This window comes from Podarcis vaucheri (genome assembly GCF_965113315.1).
Source record: "Podarcis vaucheri genome assembly, chromosome: 7".
NCBI classification, from domain to species: Eukaryota; Metazoa; Chordata; class Lepidosauria; order Squamata; family Lacertidae; genus Podarcis; species Podarcis vaucheri.
Genome location: NC_138765.1, coordinates 30,801,783 through 30,829,460, shown reverse-complemented (window position 1 = coordinate 30,829,460; position 27,678 = coordinate 30,801,783). Strand labels below are relative to the sequence as shown.

General features: G+C 40.4%; 1 protein-coding gene across 9 annotated transcripts; it reads left to right on the top strand.

The window, feature by feature from the left end:
• Positions 1 to 10: 10 nt before the first annotated feature.
• On the top strand, positions 11 to 26,852 carry SRRM1 (serine and arginine repetitive matrix 1). Of its 9 annotated transcripts, XM_082231536.1 has the most exons (19): positions 13 to 217; positions 5,058 to 5,147; positions 5,955 to 6,077; positions 8,278 to 8,448; positions 10,752 to 10,864; positions 11,380 to 11,580; positions 12,082 to 12,288; positions 13,142 to 13,261; positions 15,275 to 15,546; positions 16,680 to 16,760; positions 17,319 to 17,405; positions 19,642 to 19,786; positions 20,129 to 20,170; positions 21,912 to 22,016; positions 22,553 to 23,011; positions 24,074 to 24,269; positions 24,625 to 24,807; positions 25,882 to 26,009; positions 26,590 to 26,852. In XM_082231536.1, exons 1-18 carry the CDS (start codon positions 197 to 199, stop codon positions 25,984 to 25,986), a joined length of 2,721 nt encoding a protein of 906 aa, XP_082087662.1. In that variant the 5' UTR covers positions 13 to 196; the 3' UTR covers positions 25,987 to 26,009; positions 26,590 to 26,852. The 9 variants fall into 9 exon arrangements, with proteins under 9 accessions (XP_082087664.1, XP_082087662.1, XP_082087665.1 ...); XM_082231539.1 differs by lacking the exon at positions 25,882 to 26,009; XM_082231540.1 differs by lacking the exon at positions 26,590 to 26,852 and having other exon boundaries at positions 25,852 to 25,990.
• Positions 26,853 to 27,678: the final 826 nt, after the last annotated feature.

Here is a 27,678-nt window from a genome sequence, read left to right as displayed (position 1 = left end):
CGCCCGCCCGCCGCTTTCCCTCCCCTGATTCCCGCGCGAAGTGACGAGATCGGCGACGGCAAGGAGGATGAGTCACTAAGCCAGAGGAGGTGGGGGCGAGGGGGCAGCGGAGAAGGACGGGCTCTCGCGCTTCTGCCGCGCGGTGCATGTCGGGAGACGGAGCAGCGCTCTCTGCGGCCAGGCAGGAGGAGTCAAGATGGACGCGGGATTCTTCCGCGTAAGTGCTGAGGCCGGGGTGAAAAGCAACGGCGGCGGGAGGGACGGGGAAGATGCGGCAGCTGGAGGGAGGGCGGCGTAGGGGGTCGCCCGTGCCCTCCGTCCCCGGACCCCCGCCTGACGCGAGCCAGGCCGGCCCTTTCTCTTCCCCTCCCCGTGTGTGGAGCCGAGGCGGAGAAAATGGCGGCGGCGCGCGGCTCCTTTCCAGCGCGAGGCAGAAACGCGAAGGTGGGGGGCGAACGGAGGGGGGATTCTTCCTCCTCACGCGCTGGCCCCCCCTTTTTGTCCATTCTGTCTGCCTCTTTATTCCTCCTCATCCGCCCCCGAAGCCGTCGTTCTTCTCGTGGGTTTTCCTTTTTGTCTCCGCTGCCTCGAAGCCGTCGCCCGCCCACAGGAAGGAGGAAGCGAAGGGCCCCGAGGCGCCTGGGCCTCCCCGCACCTTTTAAGTTAACTCATCCCACATGCACCCTAAACCTGCACCCTTAGGTTTAATTCTCGGTGGTGTTAATAATCGTCCCTTCCTCCATTAATAGCTTTGAGGACGAATCGTCCCTTTCATTCTGATACACACGGTTGGTCAATACGTTTCTGAAGCCTCAATGTCCAGCCTATTCCCTCGTTTACCTCCCTCATCTCCTTCCTCTCCCCCCCCCCAAGCCCACCCTGCTTTTGTTGAGTCGATTTTGGAGGGCTTTTTATGCACTTTTTATTTTTGTGGACTAGATAGAACTTGTTTTGTTAGACTCATAAATAGGAAGAGTTAAGATAGATATGGAAACCATTGCATACATTTAAGTACAGGATACGAATGTGTACATTTTTTGCTCTGGACTAGCGGTGCAGAACAAGCAGCTTTCCAGATGTTGCTGGATTCCAGCTCCCACCGTTTTTGACTATTGACCATGCTGGCAGAGGTTGATGGGAGTTACAGTCTGATAACATTTGTAGGGCCACAAGTTCCTCATCCCTGCTCTCAAAATACATAAAAAAATTGTCCAGTAGCACCTTTAGAGACCAAGTTAGTTATTGGTATAAGCTTTCGTGTACATTCTTCATATCTGAAGAAGTGTGCATGCACACGAAGGCTTATACCCAGAACAAACTTAGTTGGTCTCTAAGGTGCTACTGGACAATTTTTTTATAAATTTTGACTGCGTCAGACCAACACGGCTACCTACTTGAATCTAAATCCCTGCTCTGTAGTATTTGCTAATTCTTCTAGGAGTAGATGCTTCTTGTACACACATGTACATCTGCATACCTAATTTTCACAAGCTTATTGAAATACCATGCATCTAAATGAGGATGGTGGAAATAGGGCCAAAAATTATGTGAAGTGAAAGGGATATCTGTGAATGTCCTGTGCAGAACTCAGTTAAGAGACACAAGCACGGTACTTTGGTAGTAACAAAACACTACTTTAACATATTTAGTCTGAGGAAATCCCTAATCTTGATTCGGGACCAAAATGCAAGTCCATTTCTTAAAATCCAAGTGATAATTCCACTATGCAGCAGCAGATGAGTTCCTTTTCTGTTCCTGTGTTGCAAGAGAACAGACAAAGCACAAGTATACAAATGTGTAAACTTTTTTGCTTTAGTTTGTCTTTTTGGTGAGCAGTGGAAAGTTTGTGTAATAAGTACCCAAATCAGTTGTTTTCAGATTTGTGGAGAGTCTTCCAATATCAGGTTGATTGCAGTAGAGCCTTTGAATGTGAAACCACTTCCATGCAGTTGAATTTCAGGAACATATCAGTAGTGACTCATCTTATTATAGAAAAATTCCAATCACCTGAAGGCTCACTACCCTGAAATCTGATACGATGAAAAGCAGTATATAAACATTTCCAAAAAATGAAGAAATTTTATAAAAGTCCCCAGAAACTTTTGAAAACATTAGCCTTAGGGTATAACAGCAGTCCTGTTACATAAGTTAGGTGACCAACCTGTAGTAAAGGCAGCATGAGTTTGTGGACAAACTGCACTGATGCCTGCTCCCTAGCTTGGTAAACTAGAGTAAAAAATGACCCTAAGATACTGTTGTATACATTCTACATACATTATAGAGGCTCTGATACTACATCATCATAATGATTATTTTATTTATATCTTGCCTTTATTTAACAGAGTTCAAGGTGGCATGTGTTGCTCTGTTCATTTATCCTGACAACAACCCTGTGAGCTCAGCTTAGGCTGAGAGATGTCAGCCAGTGAATTTTATGGCTGAGTTGGAATTTTTTCCCAGATTCCCAGTCCCTAGGCCGACACTATTCACTGACTTTCTTTGGACTTTGTGATATTCTTACACGGCCCTTAGATGGTGTTGGGGGAGGGAATCTTGGTCTCTACTAGTAAACTTTTTTGTTCTACTTTTTGAGGTGTTAAAGGCATTCTGGTGCTAGGTTTGAGGAGTCAGTCAGTTGTCTGATCAAATATTGTCATACTGACCAGATTCTTTGGCCATAATCAAATACAGTATTACATAACAGTGTTCTTGTTGTGTAAGTGGCAGTCAGTCTTTTAGTGCATCATGGGGTCATTTGATAGTGGTTACTTTCAAGTTCTACAGGAGTCACATATGCATGGACCTTGTTGCCAGGTAACTATTGCCCTGCAGCTGCATCCAGTCTTTTCCCTCACAAATAAGTCATAAAATATAGCCTCTCCTATGAAATAGATAAATAAATATATTTACACAGTATCTGGACTAGTGAGAGAGTATTTCATTCATAAAATAAAGGAATTGTGAATATGCTTGGGAACATTTCACCCTGGGCTTTTTAGAATACTTTTTCCTTTGAAAAGAAACTCCACACATAGAGTTCCAGACTTTTGGTTAACAAAAAGTGGAAATCATATCACAAGGAATCAGGAAAATAGCTCTTGCTTTCTAAAGAAAGCATGATAGTGGTAGAAACTTAGGAACACTTAGGGCTGGGGTGCCCATTAAGTTCTAAAAAATAACTTATGTGAACAGTACAGCTTGTATCTTTAAAGTCTTTGAGCAGGCACAAAATTCCTTTTTAAATGGAAAACGCATTCCAAAAAGTCCCAGAAGGTGACATGTTTTTGAGCACATTTTGTGAATGAAAAGCTTCCTCACCAATCCAGCTTCTGTAAGCTTTTCCTATCATGTTTCATTAAGATTAAATATTTTGTTTGATAAAGAGCTTCCTTGAAATTTTGGGAACCATATCTACTTGGTGTTGTGCCCAGTATCTTTTTTTTATCCTTGGATTTTTCTGCTGCTGTAATTGATCTTCTGATTGGACAGGATGCTATGACCTGTTGTGTTTGGCAATTCAAGCAAGCCCAGAATGTTAAAAGGAAGGTCGAAGCACTCTTTTGATGATAGCTACACCTCCTAGCATTGCACAAAATATTTGCATGGTACCTAGATGGTCACTGGTAAACGATTAATCCTTATGTCCTAGTCTGAGATACGTTTTGCTAATCATAGAGCAACATACCAGAGCACCTGGTAATAGTAGTGGCTCTGTTCCAAGAGAGGGAATAATAAGCAGCCAGCTTTTATGTTATCTAACCACATTGTAATAAAACATCTACTCTCTGAATTAGAGTTTTTCAACAGTTACCTGTTCTGCATATAGCTTTTAAAGGCGTGCATGCAAGTATTGTTAGCTTCTGTGGTCTGCAAAATAATTGGACTGTGGTTTGTAACCAGCTAAGTTTTGCTGAGTGTAGATTCATTGAAATTAACTGACCTAAGATTTCCATTAATTTAAATGGTTCTGAGTATGACCTAACATTGGATACAAAACTCAGTTTTTAACCCTCCCACCCACCAAACCATTGGGGTTGCTGTAAATCATAGCAGTTATTGGAAATATTTGTAAAGGCTGAACCGCTTCATACTCCATGTACATACTTGTTAGCATGTGGTCAGTTGTATTGTGGTTTTTCATCTCTTTCCTCATCCCCTTCAGGTTGTTTTTTTATTGCATTTTACTTACTAAGGGATCCTATTATAATGAATGGAAAAGTACCCAGTGCCAATTCCTTTTTAAAAATGTGGTATCAGTAAAATCTATTTTCTAATGTTTAACAAGGCATTTTGAAATGAACCATGAGTGAAGAGACCCATTGAAACCAGTGGACATGTACTAAAACTAAGAATAATACTGGATTTCCCCCTGTATCTTTGAACACTTTAAAGGGTGTATGTGATCCCAATAGGACATGGCTACTGTCAGAACATATGGTGCAAGAAAGATCAGGCCCAGTGATAATGGGATTTCTCTTTTTGGTCAGCTTTCTGTCATAGTGAATTGGTCCATTAACAGGTTTCTGAATTAGTCCATTAACAGGTTTCTCTTTTATTAGGAATGTGGCAAACTCCCATCTCCTGCTGCTTCCATTTTCTATATATAAAATATCAGCATTGAATGATGTTAACCTTCTGAGTAATTCATATGAAGTTTGAACCCCCATTACTTGATAGCTCACCTGTCAAATCCTATTTATAGTCTTAAGATATTTTAAAAGCTAGTGATGTGAAATATTTTTAAGTTGCTTTCTAATGTTGGCTGGAAATTATTTGAGAGATTGCTTGGCAGCTATACAGTTTTCTAAAGTTTGTGGCATGTAGGATTGCATGTGGAGATTGTAGAATTGTTGGGGCATTTTAAGGTTTAATGCCATTCTTCTGCTGTTGAGAATTGAGTCGTGGATGGTAATAAATCTTACAGCAAAGATGAGAAACCTGTGGCCCCGTAATAAGTTAGCATCGAGAAATATCTTTGATTAGTTAAATTAGTTAACTGTATTTTATTAAATTAGTTAACTGTATTTAAAATTTACTCAGTTGTTTTATTCTTGCAGGGAACTAGCGCAGAACAGGACAACCGCTTCAGCAACAAACAGAAGAAGCTACTAAAGCAACTGAAATTTGCAGAATGTCTAGAAAAGAAAGTATGTTCAGTTTGTTGTATTTGGAGAGTGATATGGAATTTAAAAAAAACAACCTTAATAAATACAGAAGATGCTTTTTGAATTTAACTAACTGAGCTAAAGCTAATAGAGCATTAAGAATAACTTGTTGTCTTGCACTTTAAATAGAATAAGTTTTTAAAGCTAATGGAGAAGTTATGTTGGGATACAAACATGAAGTTGTGTCATTTTTCAGTCAAGGCTTCCACCCCATTGCAAAGAACTCTGAATAGTTTCATGCCTGGAGTCCAAAGACAAATTCGCTGTTGAATAAACCATTTCAGCTGCAGTCTTTAAATCATGTTTCTCAGGAAAACAGGGGCTGCCACTAGCTTTGTTAGATCACTAGTGGGCCCAAGCCGTTTTGGGCAGTCCGTGTCCACTTGTCCCACACCTGATGTTCTAAGTGGCACAAGGCACAAGAAATGTCACGGCAAAACTAAAATGAAGAAGCATCAGGAACACACTCTTTAAGTGCACTCCTGATTCTTCCTTTGCATCAGCAGCTTGAATTCAGGCATATGGTTACCATATGGTGGTGCTTCAGTGATACTTTAAAGTGATAGAGAATGCTCTGTTTCAATGAAGTATCAAGCTAATACCTTCTACTGATAAACTAGAAAACTAATGTATGCAAGCACTGCTATTGCTTGCTGTGCTTATGTGCATTGCTATGGTATGAAAAACTTGTGATATTTGACTGCTAGTTGGAGACCAGAAGTCTTAAGTGACTGAACAAAATAAATGTTAGCATTAAATATAATTCATGTTTTTGGTTGATCAATGTAGGTGGACATGAGCAAAGTAAACCTGGAAGTAATCAAGCCATGGATAACAAAAAGAGTAACGGAAATCCTTGGATTTGAAGATGATGTAGTAATTGAATTTATATTCAACCAGTTGGAAGTGAAGGTAATGATTTTGCTGTGGCTGTATTTACACATTTGTAAATGTATTGCATTATTATTCTGCCAAAACTGAATTTTTTCTATCAAAAACAGTTGATGGAATTAGGAGGGGTTTTGTTACAATGTATATTGTGAATAAATTCAACTTGTAAAACATTTTGTTAAGGTTGACAGTTTTAGTGAAGGTGCATAGTTTGCAAAACTACTCAGGTGAAAAATCAGACTTACTGTGTTGATTTTGCTGTTACGTGTTAAGCTACTTTGACAGCAATTTTCTAATGATGATGTGATTTATGATTTAAAAGGCCTGAACCAAAATGGAAGTTATTCCTTGCGTCTGAAGTATAGCACCATCACCTTATTAGGTCACAGCAGAGTGAGTGTCCAATGTCGCTCTGACCAACTCCCTTGATGATGCAGTGTGTGTTTGGAGGTGAGTTGTGTAAAGTGGCCGAACCAAAGACTGACAAAGCATCCAGCAGAAAGCCATTGGGCAAAGCTTTACACTGCTCTTGAAATTGTTGTGAATTAGATCAGATTAAATGTAAAGCATAAGGTGCAGTTCTAAATTGGTAAGAGGCGTTCAGTGGAGACCTACTCTGTATAGAACTATGGCTGTGTTCAGTAGGGATGGAGGGGTGATATATTAATTACAGGAAAAATATGCTTCAGGTTGCTAAAGACAAAACCTTATAAGTGTAAGCCACCTTCCACTGAAATTAGTGGCAAGACACCCATCTTAAGTTAATGGAACTGAATTGCACCACTGGAATACAGCTAAACAGTTACCAGTTGTGTGACATGAACTTCAAAAATGAAACTGAGTTCATGATAAACTCAGTCTTTTATCTTAAACAATCTGCCACTGCATCCCAAGAGTCAGTACAGTATTTTCTCTGAACTAATGGCAGAAATGCTCTTGTGCTAATATACATTATGCTCAATCTTTCTTCCAAAGAATTCATCTTTATGATTTGACTGAACAGTTGACATTTCAACTGAGAAAGGTATTGCTGTTTTAAAAAAAGGTCATGGTGTATTTTGAATGTAAGATTTTATTTGTTAAAACAGCCATATTTGGGATCATTTATGTACTTGCATAGAAATCGTAACTGGGGAGGAAAATTTAAGGGATCAGCTAAATAAAGTTAGAATGTATAATGGGAAGTAGCTTGCTAACATGTATTAGTGTAATAAAACCTAGATATTCAGTTTTAGTTCCCCTTTGTACAAAGCATGATTTAAACTTTAGAATTTAAAAAAAAACAATTTTTTTCCTTTTTGTGGTTGTGTACTCATTATTGCTTGTTCGTCTTTTGCAATTTAGATAAATGATATAACATTAAACTCAAGGTGGTTGAGTTGCAGTAGGGAGTCGGAAGCAAGCCAAGGGAACATCTTTCTCTACAGGGGACTTGGCGATTCCAAACCCCCCAAAGTTCCAAGAAGAAACTGAAGACACCTGGAATCTGTACTTGCTTTGTGCTGTTGAGCTGTGCTTGTTATATGGACCTTGTTGCTTTGACCAACAATGTTAGAAATAAAGTGCCCACTTATACTGTGAGCCAAACTTGACCTCTTAATCCTTTGTGGGCATTGCATAAATGTCATAAAAACCAGATATGGCAGCTTTCATTCCATAAACGTGTCAGTGAAGGCTTAGTCTAGTTTGCTGATGAAAGTAAGAGAATGCATGCATAAACTTTTGTTCAGTTTTCACAGCAGGACACAGCAGGGTTATTGTAGATGATGATTCTGTAATGTTAAATAAATGTACAGCTTCTGTCCATTGTACGGATCACAGTAAACAAAACAAAACCAAAACAAAAGATTTTCAAGCAGCAGTACCAAAGTCTATTGGGGAAGGATGTTTAGAAAGTTAACTACAAAGAAACTTATATTAACTATTATGATGCTGCTATACTAAATTCATGCCCCACAGCTGTAGCGGCTGCAGAGACCAAAATGCGTATGAAATCCACAAAGGATTAACAGGCCATTTTGAATGTAAATGGTATGACGAGAGAAAATTGGTAAACTGTTAGGGCTATGTTACTGAGCAACTTTTAGGGCAAGTTTTAAAAACTAGTAATGAGTTTAATATATTGTAGCCCCATGGTAGAAGATTGTGAAAATTAAAATGACTTATCTGAGTTTGGTTTTTTCAAATAACCTGTATTTCTTCCTGTCACATCTCTTTGCAGAATCCAGATTCCAAAATGATGCAAATCAACCTGACTGGGTTCTTGAATGGGAAAAATGCTAGAGAGTTCATGGGAGAACTGTGGCCACTACTGTTAAGTGCACAAGAAAACATTGCTGGTATTCCATCTGCTTTCCTGGAGCTGAAGAAAGAAGAAATAAAACAGAGACAGGTAAATTTCAGCAATGCTAGTTGATGGGTTCAAATCCCTATTCACATATGAACTTGTAAAATGTCTCTGGACAAACCACAGAGCATCTTACGTAAATTGAGAATTTTCTAAATCAAAAGCAGGGCTTGAACAAAAACAGGAATTGAACAGAAACTGTGTTAACTCTAGATATTAAGAGTGAGAGCCCTAACGATAACTACTCATAAGTAAGTTCTTTTGGATTTAGTTGGGCTTACTCCCAAGTAAGTTGGGTTAGAATTGCAGCCTAAGTGTAATATTAATACAATAATTAGTACAAGTTTAAAACTGTTCAGTTCACCAACTCTGTTACATGGTGAAAAGTTATTTCCTTTTACAGAAAGATGAGTTCTTGTGAGTGTTTGTTTTATTAAAGATGTGAGTACGAAAGATCACGTGTGGAAATGTGAACATGGTATTGATTTGTACACATAATTGGTGTTCCCGGCAGAAAGGTGGTCAAATCATCTGCTGTGTACAGTAACCCCACAACCTATGCACATTTAACTTGTGTGCAGTCAGCTTTATGTGCATGGCAAATCATAATAAAAATGGGGCGGGGTTCTGGGGAAAATGTATTTGAATCATTGAACCCATTGTGTTTTGACTAGACATGACTTTGGATTTAGGTGTGATGCCCAGAACATAACCCCGGTGAAAGTTGTGGACTTGGTGTCGTGCTCACTTCTACTCTGAAGAATGACTCCTTTTTGAGTTTCTGCACTCAAGGCACTTATTTTTTAGCTCCCAGAATTGCATGGTATTTAACTATTTAGAAAGAGCAACAATGGCAAACACCCTTCTCAGGTTCATAGTGTGGCATGGCTCATCACATTATATCTATCTTCAGTTTTCTGAAGGCATTAAAAGCTCAAGTTCTGCTACCCCAAGTGTTTGGAATAATAAATCAGCGTTTTACAGTGTCTGATCTTGATTGTAAATAATTTGTCCTTCCACTGTCCTACCATTGTCAGCTGTTTTCCCCAAACGCAGAACAAAGTGTGTGCAGTCTATTCTATCCTGTTAGTGCTTTAAATGTTTTACATCATAGTAGCAGCATATTAATTATCAGGTGACTCTAGAAATAAAGTACACCAGAAGTTGGGCTTATACAAATGATTTTAATATTTGATATACCATATTTTTCGCCCTATGGGACACAGTTTTCCCCCTCCCAAAATGAAGGGGAAATCTGGGTGCGTCCTGTGGCGCAGATGCAGGCTTTTGCAGAAGCTTGGAGAGCTAGAGGGGTCGGTGCGCACCGACCCCTCTCGCTCTCCAGGCTTCAGGAACACATCCGCAGCCTAGGCAGCCTTGCGGGAGGTCCCGCAGGGATGTCTAGGCTGCGGATAGCAGCCTGCTGCCCAGCGCGAGGGGCGCCCTGAAGCAGAGCGCCCCCTGCGCCCGGCAGACATCCGCAGCGTGGGGAGCCTTGCAGGAGTTCCCCGCAAGGCTCCCCACGCTGCGGATAGCAGCCTGATGCCCAGCGCGAGGGGCGCCCTGAAGCAGAGCGCCCCTCGCGCCGGGCAGACATGGGCCAGCCCCACAAGCTCGGGGGACAGCAGGGAGGCGCAGCGCCGCCATCCCGCTGTTCCCCGACCTGCTTTGGGGGGGGGGAAATAAAGGAAAAAAAATTTCCTTTATTCCCCCCCCCCCCAAAAAAAACTAGGTGCGTCCTATGGGACGGAGCGTCCTATGGGACGAAAAATACGGTACTAATTCAGTTTAGCATTATGAGATTTTATGGTTGACGTGGGGTTTCAAAGTTAGCACCTATCCACTTACCATGCCTAACCAGCTAGTTTTAACTATGGCTTCCAGTAATCTACTGGAGACACTTCACTCTCTGCTAATGTTCATGTCATTGTGTAATTTGTCTTAGTGGTTTTCCTCTTTGAGCCTCCTGGTTTGAATGCATTTGTTCAGCTCTGTTATTCTTGATGTAAATGTACCTGAGCTAAAGTAGCATAGCGGCTTATTCATAGAACAATGAATTCATGAGTCTCCAGACCAGTTTTTTGTTTGTTTGTTTGTTTGTTTGTTTGTTTTTGCTTTGACCTCACCAGATGACTTTAGACAAGCCACTTGCTTCTGCATTTTGAGGAAAATACTTGGTTACCTTATTGGGTGGTTGTAAAGACAAGATAATGCATTTGAAGCATTCAGAACACACTATATAAAGAACACTCTATATCGATGTGTATGGTGTTTATTCTTTCAGTGGATTCAACATTTTCTTCTCAGCACATGCTTCTGAATTAAGGGCACATTAATGTTTATTTCAGATTGAACAGGAAAAATTGGCTTCCATGAAGAAACAAGATGAAGACAAGGATAAGAGAGACAAGGAAGATAAAGAAAATAGAGAAAAGAGGGACAGATCCCGAAGTCCTAGAAGGTATTACTTAAATGTGTGTGTGTTGTTATTTTCCAAATGACTCTTGCATGTGTTGAAGCTGTGGTAGAGCAGCTCTATTTGTTAAATTTTCTTGGGAATCTTTTAGTATTTGAAGTCTAAATGCTCTGGCTAAAGCATTTTATTTTTCCCAGTTAACAGTGCTACAAGGTGTACATTTGAACCTACATTTGTGTCCATGGCCCATGTATCATCTATGCAAACTCCCAATATTAAGCTGAGATCTTCAGGATCTTTTTGCTAGAGCTATAATGTGTGCATTTGTTACTAATAAACGTTTACCCTCAACCTTGCGCTCACCAGAAGCTCACACGCAAGAAGAATAAAAAAAAGATGGGTTTATTACTTGAAATGAAAGTGACAGTATATAAATGCTGTTTCAGACAGCAAAGTTAAATTATAAGCAGGTAGCAAGAGTGAGAAGGATAGTTGGATTGGATATTAATATATTTTTCAAATTCCACAAGAAACTTGAATATAAATTGACTTTGTCCTAGGCGCAAATCAAGGTCTCCTTCCCCTAGAAGACGCTCTTCCCCTATCAGGAAAGAGAGAAAACACAGCCATTCCCGATCCCCACACCATAAAACAAAGAGTCGTAGTGTTACTCCTGCACCAGAAAAGAAAGAAGAGACTCCTGAGCCAGAACCTTCAATCAAAATAAAAGAAACATTGATCCAGGAGGCCACATCTACTAGGTATATCTACTTGATGAGAAGTTTTCCTTTCTAGTTTTGTTCTCATATTACTCTGAAACGTGATATTCGATGTCATGTGGAGTAGTGAATATAATTCAGAAAGCTGTAATTCTACACCAATTTTATTTAGTTATTTGTTCATCATTCTGGCTTGCTTTCATTACTTTTTGAATACATGTTGGACATAACCTAACAATACTGCAGAAATGTGAAAATGTAAGATTGAACATGGGAATGGATGGTGCCAGGAGCTTTGTCTGAGGCATAATCTACCAATTGGGAGTTGATGCTTTTGGCGTGCAAGTGCCTTAAACAAATCTCTTCTTCATAGAACACTGGACATACTGTTTTGGTTCAGAATTCTTAGCTAACAGAAAGGGTGTCTTCTAGAATTACCTGCCATGTGTCTGTTAAGTGTTGCAGATTGCACCCTTAAATTATCTAAAGCCCCCCCCCTCCAATTGTAATCTCTGGTTTAATCTTCAAAATGTATTTCAACAGTGATATTTTGAAAGTCCCCAAAATTGAGCCTGTGCCAGATACCAAGGAGCCATCTCCAGAAAGAATTTCAAAGAAGGAAAGGGAGAGGGAGAAGGAAAAGGAAAAGAATCGTCAAAGGACTCCTTCTCGATCCAAGTCAAGGTCAAAATCTCGCTCACGGTCTGCATCTCATTCAAGACCAAGAAGGCGTCATAGATCACGATCCAGGTTAGAGGGTTGGAAGGTGTTTTTGCCCTGCTGGGCAGCATATGTGTTCTTTTTAAGTCACATCTACCTCATCCAGTTTGGATGAAAAAATGGTAAAGCATTCCTCCTCCTCATTGTCCTCTTATCATTTCTTACAGTTTGGACCATTCCATGTTGTTTCTTCATGTGTGTGGTCATGGGAACAGCCTGTGATCGCACCATGTCAAAACAGCCCCCACTCTTGTAAATATGAATTAGGACTTAATAGTTATCCATGCAGGGCTAGTACAGGACATAGAGAGCAATTGCTTTGCTGCTTACACACACTGGTCTCCTTCAGCTCTCGATTGGTCTTCTGTGGCCTGTGTACTGAGACTTTCCAGGGCATGATGGGTGCTTCCAGAGAAAGACATTTTGACTGACATAGATGTGAAGAGCTCCTGCTCCTTTACTGCACCAAATACTACTTTAACCTTAGGAATAATAAACTGTTATATATTGTTGCATCAGTACTGCAGTGCACAGGCATTCTCCATGACCATCTCAGTAGAATGCTTAGCTTTGAGGAAGGACTCTTTCTCACCATTGAGCATTCAGGTATCTGTTGTCAGCTTTCCTGCAGCAACAAAGCAGCAGGGGTGCTGCTTCCAGAGGGGTAAATGGCAGTGTGTGGCCAGGTAATTACACAGGTGTTTGCAATCTTCCTGTTACACTGAGACAAAACAGAAGGTCAGTCCTGCTCCAAGTTTTATAGCAGCAATATACTAAGTGAGTGTGGCTCCACTGGTAAGGAACTCCCTTCAGTTGGAGAGTTGGCAAAGCTTTGGCCTTGTAAATCAATAAATTTAGTATCTGAATTTTCATGAATTGATAGGTCTTACTCACCAAGAAGGCGGCCTAGCCCAAGACGACGCCCATCTCCTCGGAGAAGAACCCCGCCAAGACGCATTCCACCTCCACCCAGACACAGAAGGAGTAGATCTCCTGTGAGACGGTAAGAGTCTCTAATTTAGAAGCAAGAGTCACCTGTATTTAAGGGATGTAGCAGTACTAATATTTTAGTAGATTCAGTTCATTCACCCCCCCCCCCTTTCAATCTAAGGAGATGAGAGTCAGAAACAGTCTCCTATTTGGTCTGAAACTGGTCACGAAATACTTTCCTCTTGGTGTTCAGGATGAAAGATATACAGAGAAATAAGAGACTTAAATAAAAATAAGAGACTGTTTTGTCTACATCCTGACTTCCTCAGTAGGAAGAGATAAATAAATAAAATAAAATACCATGAAAGTTGCATCAAGGGAAACTGAACGCTGTCATTTCTACAATTCTCCATGGCCTTGTCTTTTTAAATAATATATCCAGTGCTCAGCATAGGTTGGCACGATGATGATGATGGTAATAATAATAATAATAATAATAATAATAATAATAATATTTTTTTATTTGTACCCTGGCAGGAGCTGGACTCAGGGCAGCTAACATCACCAAACTAACAGTGCACAAAGAACATAAAAACAGGCAACCAATTAATTAAAATACATCTTAAAATTAGTTCAGAGCAAATTAAAATCTGGACAGATGGCCGTCCACGGATAAAATTGAGAGTGGTTAATATTCTCCCGGGCCAACTGTTACCACTGGTCATATAAAGGACCTGTGAGCGGGCTAGGAGGCCTCTTTAATGCTTGTTCTTATACAGAAAGAAGAATCAGACTGAACCCTGACTAAAGGTCTGGCGGAACAGCTCCGTCTTGCAGGCCCTGCGGAAAGATGTCAAATCCCACAGCGCCCTGGTCTCTTGTGAGAGAGTGTGCCACCAGGCCAGGGTCTCTTAGAAAGTGTATTTGTTTCTGAACTATTTTTGAGACTGTACTTTCAAAGAGTCAGTGTAGGGGTTGTCAGTTGCAAAAGTAAAATGTTTTAGGATTCAAATAGGACAGATCTATTTACTTTTATACCATTTCTTGATAAGGTTGACCCTCCTAAGAAGCCTTTGCTTTCCACAGACTGTACTTAAACATCCTAAAACATAGGGGAGCTTGTTTCACAGTAACTTGTCCACCATTTTTCTTTCATGGAATTCTGTGCATTTGCAGAGGATTCTGGGACATGTTTTAGGGCACATAATTTATGTTGGGCACTGACCAGACCTGTTGGACCCTGTCACCACTGCATGAATAGCAAGTACACCTGACAATGTACATTCCAGGGAAGTTGTGTAGTAGCATCCCAAATGCCTTTTTGGAAAGAGCCCCTTTTTCCCGCAGAATACCGTTTGAAAGCATTGCTCCTAAAGAATTAACATACACTCACTTCATTGCTATTCTTTTCATAGGATGCCATTATGTTGCAAAAAGTTATGTGCACAGACAAACTGACATTTGAATATTGCTTTGCAAATTTTGTGACTGGATACTGAGCACTTGGACTTTAGAAAAACTTTTGAAAATTTAACACAAGCATAGTTGTTTAGCTTTGTGATATCACTTCCAAAGACTAAATTGCTCAGGGTAGGGTTTCTTTTTTTTCAGGTTCTCAGGAATTCTGCAGCCAAAGGTGGAGTCAGCAGGTACATGATAGCAACAGAACTGACCACAAATTGTGCCGCAGAATTCTAGAGGCCCTTCTTTAAAGTGTAATCTGAAAGAAACCTGACTGATTTAACTCTCAATACTGATGGTTTTTCCAAACATGAAAGAACAATTTTTAATTCCCTTGCATTGGGCTTTTTTGAGACAAGTTTCTTAAATGAAAGAGTCCATTAAATTCAGTCCTTTAAATAGAATACTTCTAGACCATCCAACTCCTAAGCCATTTGAAACTTTTTCCATCACTAACTACTAAGTTAGGTCTGCTGGATGTGTTAAATTGAAAGTGCTATTCAACTGTTTGTGGAAATATTGTAGTAGAAGCTAGTAAGATCTTTGAGAAACCAGGACAATGCAGATTGGTTACAGTGTCTTATGATTAGTCAGAGAATACTTGATGTCAACTTGAATTTTACAGGAGGAGACGATCGTCAGCATCTTTATCAGGAAGTAGTTCCTCCTCCTCCTCTTCACGTTCCCGATCTCCACCAAAGAAACCACCTAAGAGAGTTGTCTCCAGCCCTCCTCGTAAGACACGTAGACTGTCACCTTCAGCAAGTCCTCCTAGGCGAAGGCACCGCCCCTCCCCACCCCTAACCCCACCCCCAAAGCCCCGCCGATCTCCAACACCTCAGCAATCGAACCGTGCAAGAAAAGGCCGAGGCTCAGTTTCTCCCAGTAGAACCTCAGGTACAGAGAAGTAAATTAATTTTTTTACAAGCCGCTCTAATTGTGTGTATGGGGCTTTGTATAGCTCTTTAGTAGCTAATGAGTGGAGTGTCTTAGACGCCTGCCTGTCTAAAGTGGAAAGGTTGTGGAGAGAGAGAGAGATAATAAATACTAAAATGTTAGGGGGGCATCTGTGTTTTCTCCAGCCCAAAACCAGTCCCCTAGGCTAGACGGCCAGAAAAGGCAGGCAGTAACTTCATGTATTGCTGGCCAGGTACACCTGTACTTTAAGCACAATACAATTGCCACACATGTAGCTCAAAAGAGAGCTGGAGTAGATACCATGCTAGACAAGTACATTTAGGTTTTGTTGCTGTAAGGACTACTTGACATGCACACCAGTAGCAGCCAGTAGCATTATTTCACATGACATCACTTCGGTGCTCCTAGATATAAGGGGAAAAACCACTTCTGTGGAATATGTCCTTTGCTTGGGCAGCTACCTGCATGAGTGGGTTGAGCACAGGGATCAACCTCAGTTGCTTCTTTTGGAGAACTGAGTTCAGTGGAAGCGTTGGTGGCAGGCTGGCAGTGTTTAGTAACTGTTTCAAAGGCTAAGTAGCAGTTCATTTGCTTGTTCTATGCCACACTTACGTTTAAAAATGCCACCATTAGAAGATTTTTTAAAATACAATCATTGTAGATTAGTCTATAATGGTGGTGGCCTCAGATGTAAGTTCTGATTTCAAATTACAGCACAGTGGATATGGTTGGAGCATTTTATACACTCTCTCTCTCTCTGATTCTGTTTACAGGGAGCACTAACGAAGATTTATCTGACAAGTTTTGGGGCTTGTTTTTAAATTTAAGTGTCTTACCTGCCCTGTCCTAGGGGCTTGGGACTGTTCGCAGTTTTATCTCATTTCATCCTTCCAGCAACTCCTATAGGGTAGTTTAGGCTGAAAGATAGTGACTTTCCTAGAGTTGAATCTGGATCTGCACCAGAATGGTGTTTTGGGGGGGGGGGCGGGCGTGAACCGCATATGCTTTGTGAAGGCTCCTAGGGCAATTAACACTACTGTATAAGTTACTATATATATACCCAATATTTTCCTGGCTCTTCGTCAGAATTCTGTTTATTTGTTTCTTTTCAGCACCCAAACGTAAAAGTATTGAAAAAAGGGAATCTCCCTCACCAGCACCGAAACCTAGAAAAGTAGAATTGTCAGAATCGGGTGAGTTCCTCAATTTATGTCTTTACATTTTTAATACGGAGTTATTTTGAGATTCTGTGATATTGGGAGTGGTTTGTGTGACTTTGGTGCATTAGGTGCCTGTGTGTACCGTTTTATGTGAAGATGCCTCATTAAAAAAGGCTAACCATTTAAGAACACTATAAAATGTAGCAAAAATAACCAAAAGAGTGAAAAAGCAACAGCAGTTCAAACATAATCATCTCTAGACTCTCTTGACATCCAAAGCACTATAAAAGAACCATGTCTTAAGAAAGAGCCCTGAGATTGAGCTCTGTGAATATGAAATGTATTCCATATTGTTACTGTTCACAGAGGGAGAGCTATAGCTCTGTGGCAGATCACCTGCCTTGCATGAGAAAAGTCCCAGGTTCAGTTGCTGGCATACCTAGGTAGGGAGATACTGGAGAGCCACTGCCGGTCAGTGTAGACAGTTCTGATGGACCAATGGTCTGACATAGTATAAAAACACTTCCTATGAAACACACTTGTAAATATAATATTTCAATGTGTTTTTCTTTTAATTTGCACACTTTTCAGAAGAAGACAAAGGTGGTAAAATGGCAGCTGCAGATTCTGTGCAACAAAGACGGCAGTATAGAAGGCAGAACCAGCAGTCTTCATCTGGTACGGTATTTTATAGTTTTGCAGACTGAATCCTTGTAATGTATACTTGGAAATAAGCTCCCTCTTGTTTATTGGGGCCTCTTCCCAAGTAAGTGTACAAAAAAATATAATGTCCTAATATGAGTTGTTATAAATGGCTTCTATTGCAAACCTATAATTTGGCTAAGTCACTTGATTTCTTTATGTGGACTGTTCTGGTTCTATCCAGTATTTCAGGGGTGGGGAACCTTTTCGGACCAGTGGGCCAGAACTTTATCTCCCCACTTGTGGCATGCCCAGTTTGATAGGTGGGGCTGCCTACCTGTCAATCACCTGATGCCATAGTAACAACAGGTGGTGCTGTGCCTTAAAGCTCCAATTGTCAGGACTTCAACGATTCCAAACAGCTGGAGAAGGGCTTTCAGACAGCCCCAAACTGCTCTGAGCCTCTGGTGTCTGGGGCTTGAAAGAGTAGTGCTGGGAGGGAAACTGCTTTCCCCTCTCTGAGCAAGGCACACTACCACCCTCCCAACTGCTGATGGAAAGGAAAAACTGGAAGCTCACTTTGAAATCCTAATTGACCCTTTGAAGCCCCACCCTTACCTGCTGCACACCTGCTGTCATATATAATGCCAGGTGCTGTGTGGTTGGCCATGGCTTCCTCAATAGAGAGGCTAGCCTGCCAAATTCAGCCTGCAGGCTGACCATCCCCCAGCCCTTTAATATTTGTTACCGGCTCATGCAATTTGAAATTAGTGGTAGCCTTCATAGACTCTATTTAAGAGGCTGGATTTTAACCCTATAAACTTTTGCTCTGTAGAACATTGCAGTTTTTAGGGGTAGGGGTGAGGTGCAATTTTCTATTGCTGAGAAAAGGCCCATGCTAGAACAGAGAGTGGCATCTGTGGGGAAGATAGCTGAGTACACAAAATTCACAGATGTAGGACTGCAGCGGTAGTGTACCTGTGGCCCTCCAGATACCACATTTACTCACACCTCAATCTTCAGATCATTGAAACCAACAAAAGTATTTGCTTGTAAATGTGCCATTGAATCTAATGTGCACCTTAATTTTTGCAATGTAATTTGGCCAGAAAAGGTGAGCATTAGATTCGAGTAAATACGGTATTACGGCACTCAAATTTCCAGCAACCTCTGGAGGGCCACAGGCGCCCCCACTCCTGTACCTCAGGCTTATTATTTCTTAAATCATTGGTTCTTAAAAAATATGAGGTGCACTTTCCTAGAGAGTTGTAGGTGGTTTGTTGGAGCTGGTGTAAGGTATTTGATGTTTGCCTTTAATGGCTCAAGAGAGTGCCTTATCCCCTTCTGTGATGTGTTGAGTATTAGTAGGGCATTTTTTTGTTTCCTTGGAGATCTTTCAGTAGGCATTTGAAAAGTGTATTTTGGGCTAATGTATCAGCTATAGGCAGATGCAGCAATATCATAGTAATACACTGATTTATTAGTTTGAGCGCTGTGGACATATGCTCCCCCCTACCTCCTCTCACACAGCATATAACTGGGTTTCCCAGTTCAGCTGAAGGCTTTCATTTGAAGCACAAAGGGAGTGCATTGCTTCAGTGCTCATTTTAGAACCAATAAGCCATGGTTGGTTAGAATGAGATTGTTACATCTTAATCAGATGACAATGTTTCCCTCTCCTTGCATTGCTCATGGGTATGGCCCTATATTGAAATTATATTGAAATAATTTAATCTTTTCCTTTCACATCCTTAAAAACTATTGGCTCACTGCCCTTGGGAGCTAATAGCACCTGGTTGTTTATAAAAGTAGGCTTTATGTGTGAACTGAATGGGAACTTAGAGAAGCCTGCTAGCATATAATACTTATAGCTTAGATTACTTCTGGTTCCTAATATCTCTTAACATGCCAATTTTAGAAGGACAGCCATGTGAGTGGAGTTGGGAATCCATGCGGAGAGGATGTTTGAAAACAGAATCCATAAGATTGTTTTTTTCAAACTCTTTAATCAGCCACAGATACATAATTGCACAAATTGATTTGTAAAGCTGCTAATAATTATTCTACAGAAGTTTGCTGCATTTTGATTTTTTTATTCTTAAGGGGTTTACTCACAGAGTTTGATTTCCTTTTAAACTGGTTATTGAAAAAGTTGTGAAAGAAAAATTAGCGGAATTTAGCTGCTTTATATAGAGTCATTTAAAAATAATATTAATTCTAAAGTCATTATTGTGTTGCATTTTAGAAACAAGAGTCTTTCATTTTGTTACAGATTCTGGTTCATCGTCATCATCTGAAGAAGAACGGCCAAAAAAGTCAAACGTAAAGAATGGTGAAGTGGGTAGACGCCGGCGACACTCGCATTCCCGTAGCCCTTCTCCATCTCCACGAAAGTGGCAGAAAGATTCTTCCCCTCGGTAACTTCATTTGTTTTATACTGGCGTTTACTTCTAGCAGCCCATGTGCCATTGTTTTCTGAGCACCTTATTATATCATTTGGAGCTTGTTTTGCTTTTGCATTTTCTGCAGTCAGAACTAAATTTAGCACCTATCCCAAACTCAGAACATGCATATGTTAATGTTTCATGTTAGCAATGTTGTTTCTGTTGTTTCACTTACTTTAATGACTTTTGGCTGATTTTTATCATTAGGATTCTTAATGGGAGCTTCTTGGGGCTAAGAATTTCTAATTCATCCTAGCAAGTAACTGGGGGATGTTTGACTTCTCAATTTTTTTCCCTCCCCTCCACTGCTGTCAGGATGCAGATGGGAAAGAGGTGGCAGTTGCCAATTGTTAAAAGGTCAGTTAGCAGGTTGATTCGCTAATTAGGATTAAGTCTTGAAGGGCTTTCTAGAAAGGTTGTATTTACTACTACTACTACTACTACTACTACTACTACTACTATTATTATTATTATTATTATTAACTTCAAATTTATAACACACTGTTCCAGAAAGAAGCCCAGTGTGGCTTCCATTAATCAAATAAAAACAATTCAAAGCAGCACTGTAACATATTGCAGGCAGTACTTATTGTATATTTAACATAGGCCCACCATGTAAAAAATAAAGCAGGGGGATGCTAAGCCTGTGGGAGGTGGTGGTGGAGGAGGGAGCCGGGTGCGCCTTAGTCTTTCCTAAGTCTGCTTTGATCACCTCTGCCACAAATTCAGCTATGAAGGAAATGAAAAATAGAATAAAGTTACAAAAATGGGATAATAAAACAAGATGACAGTCTAGCAATGCACATTTGGTGTTTCCCAAATAGATATTCAGAAGTAGTTAAAATAGAGTTTATTTAATTTTTTTTTAAAAAAAAGAGTTTACTGCATCGCGGAAAGCAGCAGTGTATGATGTTATTAAAAAGGTTGCATTCAGGGTTTTTTTTTGTATTTGTTTAGGATAGACTGTAAAACTGAAAGTGGATTGTTTCTGTTTTGATTACATCAGCTTCTGCATTGTTATAAACTTCTAGTTACAAAAGAAACTCCAATTCATCACAACATTGTGTACTTGTATTTGAGGATTATTTTTGTACAATTTTATTTTATTTTTTGTTTTGCTTCACTTTGCTCCAATATTACAGACACCCCAAGTCTCTTAGAAAGCTATGTAATTTTTTTCCCATGAAACGTGGGTACTTTGGGATGTTGCCAACTATGTACCTTTGTGGTGATCAGAGGATCCTAGTTTGTGGAGGAAAAAAGTGGCACAAGTGACTTGCAAGTGAATTCTCTATCACTTCCACCATATGCCTTTGAAGGGAAAGTGCTTCAGGCCAATATAACATTAAATTTATAAGCATATTGAAACTGAGCTGAGCTAAAATCTTGGACAAGCCTGCTTAAATGCATTTCAGTTGTCACCTAAACAGGCTTCTCATTGCTTCTGTACCTGTGATAACTGTCCCTGGAAGGGAATCATTTAAGTTGAAGGTCTGTCACTGTTTTGCCAGTGCAGTTTTGCTCCTTGAGGGAATTGCATTGGTATTGGCATACTAGCATGTGGTGGATCAGTCAGCGTTGTTGCTTTTCACACACACACACACACACACACACACACACACACACACACACTGCTCTCGTGAGCAACACAACAGGATTATATTGTAAATTAAATGAATCATAGTTGGAGGAAAGAGAGCCTGAGAGTAGCAGAACATACTGTCTATGTCACCTTACAGCAGCATTGAAAGTGTGTCCCCAAAGACACACAAATTTGCTAGCCTGTCTGCTCAAAAATGGCTATGCTAGTTGTTAGTTGATCCTCTTTTCTTTTTTTTTAAAAAAAACTTGCCTAGTGATCCCAGGAGGCTAGGCATGTGGCTTTGTTTAAGCCCTGTCCTCTGTGCTTGCTGGCTACCACTAATATGACTAATAAGAGCCCGATGGTTGAGTGGCAACAATTGTTGAAGGGATTATAGCTGAAGGGCAGGATGATGTTGCCTTGACCAGCAGTAAGCTACTTTGTGCATAGGCTATTGTTCGTATGCTTTTTTCTCTAGGATCTGTCTTGAGCCTCTTCCCTCTCTCCTTCCTTTAGTAGGAGGAGGCGCAGTCCATCGCCACTGCCTACCAGAAGACGGCGCTCTCCTTCCCCTGCCCCTCCTCCAAGACGGCGGAGGTCACCTTCATTACCACGCCGAAGGTAATACTTGCTACTTACCTTATGAAACACACATCTCTATAAAAAGTTTGCTGTTAACTTAGAAATGGCCTTTCACCAACATTTGATAGCGGCATCAATATTAATTATTTTGAAATTGGCAATGAAACTATTGATGCTTCTTAATGTATTTATATATTTACTTTAGTTTAAACTTTTAACTTGCCAATGGATTCAATAAAGTTTATAAAAGATTAAAACAATAAATACAGCCGAAACAGCCTATAAATAAGATCACAATTAAAGGTTAGAGATGACATCCAATGGTATCTGTTTGTGAATGGAACAGTGGTTTACAAAGATTATTTCAATAGGCATATTTAAATTTTAAAAAATAGTGAAAATGTTGTAGAACATTTAGAAAAATTGTGTAACTAGCAGGTGGTATTGCTTTCTAATTATGCAGTGGCATTTACAGGCAATTACAGCGAAGTAAAACTGTGTGCACACAGTTATCTATTATTATTTGGAAACACCTTCATGTACCCCTTAAATGACTTTGCATATTTGTTTCTAAGGTCTCCATCACCACCACCTCGCCGGCACTCCCCCACACCCAGAAGATACTCTCCTCCAATACAAAGAAGATACTCTCCTTCACCCCCTCCAAAGAGAAGGACGGCTTCTCCTCCTCCCAAACGAAGGGCATCTCCTTCTCCGCAGCCTAAGCTTAGAGTCTCCCGTTCTCCACCACCAAAACAAAGAAGTTCTCCACCCCAAAAGAGACGCTCGCCATCAATATCCTCCAAGCACAGGAAAGGATCTCCGCCCAGCAGGTCCAACCGCGAAGCCCGTTCCCCTCTGCAGAACAAACGGCATTCTCCTTCGCCACAGCCTAGGCCTTCCCGTCCTTCTGCAAGTCCCCCGCTGCTGCGCCGGGGACCTTCATCTTCTCCCCAGCGAAGGCATTCCCCATCGCCGAGCACCAGGCCCATCAGAAGAGTCTCGAGAACCCCAGAGCCGAAAAAGTCTAAGAAGTAAGCAATTCATTGGCAGCCAAAGGGCTGCTTTTCATATTTGAAAAGCAGTTCGGCTAGGCCACTAAGGAATGTCTGAGAATATTACCAACCCTGAGGTTTATTGCGTAATTTCCCTACCAAATACCAACTTGTTTGATAGGACTTAGACATGAAATTTCACGACAGAACACTGGAGAAGACCCATTGAAATTAATGGACTTAAGTTGGTCATGTTTGTTAATTTGAGTAGATCTTCTCAGACTGACTCCTGTTGGATACAGCGCATTTCTATAATCTGTTCCATCGGTGGTTATTTATTTGTAACAAAATCTTTAAAAGAATATAAATTCTTAATGGATCCTACAGTCGACTGTATCATACTTGATTCCAGTCAAATATTAAAACATGGATGGGAATATGTTGGTTTCTAACCATACCTTGGTGACAAAAAAATGGGGGGAAACTCCCAAGAACCTCTGGTATAAGAGCAAATAACAAAATGAATAATTAGAGCAATGGAGTAAATTTAATATACTGGAATTTTTAAAAAAATAGAAATGAAAACTTGGAGGTTATTTAAAGGGCAGATAAAAGTTTGACTAAATATTGATAGTTTTAAAAATAAATCTTTATTCAATTTTAACCAACATAAGAAAAAAAATTCAGCTGTCAAAACAATATAGTTTTGATTTAAGAGTATCGCTCTGGGAAAGATCATGATTTATTATGTACATATATTTATGTACCATTTCAGTATTTTGTTTTTTTAAAAAAACCTACAAACCATACAGATGTCACAAGGGACCTCCGTCCACATGAGATAAAAATGTACAAACTGGTTGTGACCTTAAAATTCAAACGAATTGTTTTAAAGCTGTAATAAACATTAAAAAGATATTTCATTTGGAAAGCAATGAAAGGATATATCTCGGAAAAATGGAAAGGGGTCTTGAAGTTTCAGTTGTAGGATAAAGTCTGCACTTAGAGAACATTTAAACTAAACTTGTGTATTTGCATATTCAATATAATTGCATCATTCTTAGCATGGAAATCAAGATTTATTTATTTTATTTTCCTAAGGGTTTCCACACCAAGTCCACATTCTGTGAGAAGGGGATCTTCATCCAGGTCTGTTTCAGGATCTCCTGAGCCACCTCCCAAGAAACATCCAGTGCCTCCATCTCCTGCTCGATCTCGATCGCCTTCTGCTCACTGGTCGCCACCAGCACCTGCAAAGAAGGCTAAAAGTCCTACACCAAGTCCATCACCAGTAAGGGTATGTATCTTCCACTGCAACTGTGATGGCCACCTCTCGATTCATGCATGTGGCTTAATCAACCATCCTCTTACGCTGACCGAAACAATGTTTGCTGGGTCTAATGCAGCTGTGAATCTCTACCAAGCTAGACTGACCATTACTTTTATTACTGGATTCCTACTGCTTTAATTTCAAACGTGAAAGCTTGTATTTTTGCCAGTATACAGGCAAGTGATCATTGTCAGGGAGTTGTCTAGGAGTGTATTGCTTTGTGGTGTATGTTCAAATTCACATTATTTAAAACAGTTATATGCCGCCTTTCCATAAATAGAGCAAAGCGAACACTCACAAAACAATTTGCTTAACATTACAGAATTCTGATCAGGAAGGGAGTAGCAAGAAGAAGAAGAAAAAGAAGGATAAGAAGCATAAAAAGGATAAAAAGCACAAGAAGCATAAGAAGCATAAGAAAGAGAAGGCTGCAGTTGCTGCTGCAATGACTGTTTTTACCACGTCTGCACAGGAAGACCAGGAGAAAAATATGGAGCCCCAAAAGGTGAATATTTGTTCAAAACATTTATAAACCACTTTTCTATATTAAATGTGGTGGGTTGGAAACTGACTGACAATTGTTCAAATATTAAGGGTTCAGGAATCAGATTACAAACTATTATAGAATGGCACACAAAGCTTGCATTCTTCCTTGTATGGTTCAAGAATACCTTTGTTTGAATATACCCACGAGCTGTGTACTCCAGGCATTTGCAGGCTGTGGTCTTGCATGGGATCAGCTTTTTGCCGTATTTGGCACCCTGAGAACCTTTGTCTTAAGGAGGCATAGTTCTGGCCTGCATGAGGCTCTTACATGGAAAAGGGCCAGCAACTGAAGAGACCAAGGCTGGGGCTTGAGCTGCTGTTCTCAGGCTTCCTTTCACTACTGTCCATCTACTCTCACTCTCTCTCTGTTGTCAGTATTGAAACATGCTGATATAAAACATATGTTCATATATAAAACATAAGATGGAAGCTGTGATGAGAGAACCTGGAAAGGAGGAACCTATGATCTTCCCAGCAAGCGTAGCTGCTGTCCCAGGGAAGGAGATTGCATGTTTTCATACTAGCAGTACAGAATGGAGAGAGGTTGTTTGGCATCCTTGCTAGAGGCACACCAGAGGCAAGGCCTAGTAATACACCGTGGGGCTCTGTACCATGAGAATGAAGCCATGCTTGTTTGACCTTTGTAAAGCAGAGGTGGAGAGCCTGTGACATTCAAGATGTTGTGGAACTCTTGCTCTTAGTCCTGGTCAACATAGCCAGTTGTCAGGGATTTTGGGAATTGTAGCCCTACAACATCTGGTAGGTCAGAGGTCCTCCATCCCTGTTTTAAAGGCAATACGCAAAAAAGATTGTGCTTCACCAAAATCTGCTAAAGTGTGAAACTTATTAATACTTTCCATTTTACATATAGCTCCAGTGTCTCAAACTAGAATTCCTAATGTTGATAGTGTTAGTCTAAAAACCTAGGAATTTTGCTGTTTGAATCATGCAAGTTTCTGCTCTTTGGCCAAATCTAATTCAGGCTCATATTCTGTGACTATAGAAGTAATTGCTGACTTTCCATTGCGTTAAGGAGACTGAGAGTGAAGCAGAAGATAACCTGGATGACTTGGAAAAGCATCTGCGTGAGAAGGCTCTGAGGTCAATGAGGAAGGCGCAAGCGTCTCCACCATCTTAGGCTGAAGCAGCATTTGATATAATGTACATTTTGTTTGGTTTGTACTCAGACTTCAATTTCAAATTGCTAAAATGTGTTTGAGCTTTAGACTTTAACATTGGTTGTAATAATTGCTAGGTTGAAGTTCATGTTTAAAAAAAGGCATGGATCTTCATTACAAAAAAGCATTCACGGTGTACTAGTGACCTCCTTCAACAGTTGACATGGTTTCACTAGAATTTTCTTATGCAGTAAGGAATTCTCTCCCTCCCCTTCCCTTCAAGGGTTTTAAAACGAAGCTTACAGATCCCACAGTTCCTCTAAAATGCCGTTGTACAAATGCTTATGGAGTTTCTAATCTGATTTCTTGCCCTAGGCCATTTGTGGTCTGTTCAGTTATCAAAGAAATTGCATAGAAACACTTGCAAATTCTCAGATTTCTCTGTTTGCCTGTATTGTCTATGCTTAAAACCGGGATTAGTATTTGAGGACGGTATCTACATGGTAACCTCCTGCTCTTGCCAGTGGGGTTTATAATGATGTTTATCTGGAATGCTGGAATTTAATTTGTTGTTGTTTTTTCTCTTTCCCGCCCCCTCCCTCTTTGTTTTCTTTTTAAATTAGTTTCCATAATCGGCAATCTCAGCAGAGTTTGGCATACAGTTTTGTTCTGTGAAATGTTGTTGTTGCCCCATTCATAGTTTTTTTTTTGTCTTGTTGCGGTCCTTTGGAATAGTGTGAAACTTTCAGAGCTGTGATCTCTGAAAGCCTGAAGGGCCTGAACTTTGGATATTGTCATGTTCTCACTGGGTTTTTTTTTGTTTTTTTTAAAACTAAAGCTATTATAAAGCTTGTGGATTAAACAAAATAAATTTCTAAATTTAAAGAATCTTGGTGATTTATGTATGTAATTTCTCCCCACTCAAAATTCAAGTAAACAAATTTGCTTATTTTGCAGAAAAGTGTGTGGTTCTAATCTAAAAACTTCCCCAAAGGTCCTAAAGTGCAGGGATGGGGAACCTGTGGCTCTCCAAATGTTCTTGCACTCCCAACTCACGTCAGACACAGCCAGCAGAGCCTGTGGCCAGGAATGATAGGGAACATCTCTTGAGGGCCCAGCACCATTTTGCCTTCATGCAATGGAGCCTTTTGCAGATGCTGCCTCTGGTCTAGAGCACTAGAGTTCCCGTGAGTGTGGGTATTGCCCTTCTAACAGAGGGGCGCCTTCAGATGCATACCATTTTCCATGAACAGAATTTCTTCTCTATCCGGTGGGCAGTTCCTCTTCACAACAAGCAGAGCTAGAAACATGCCACTTTTTAAAAATTCACAGGTTAGAAGAGTTCTTGAAGAGAGTTCATTCAGACTCTTCCCCACCCCATCACTTCTCTATTACCATAGCTCTGCCATTTTCCTTTCATTAAAACTCATTCTTGTTTCTACTACCATTTATTACGCTGCCTGGGTAAAGAGGCTTCAAATTCGCATTAAACACTGATCTAGGAGAGTGGGGAGCCAGGCGTTCTGGCTTTCTTCTTCTAAGCTATGCCCAAACCTGGAGATCATTGCACAGAGCCACTTGGCAGTCCTTTCTTCACCACCTCCTGCTCGTCTTCTGGCTGTGCTACACTTCGATCTCTAGTATACCAGTTCCATTCACAACTGGAAATGTATGGATGAAAATTTAGAGCCGGCATGTGCGCAGGCTCGTTC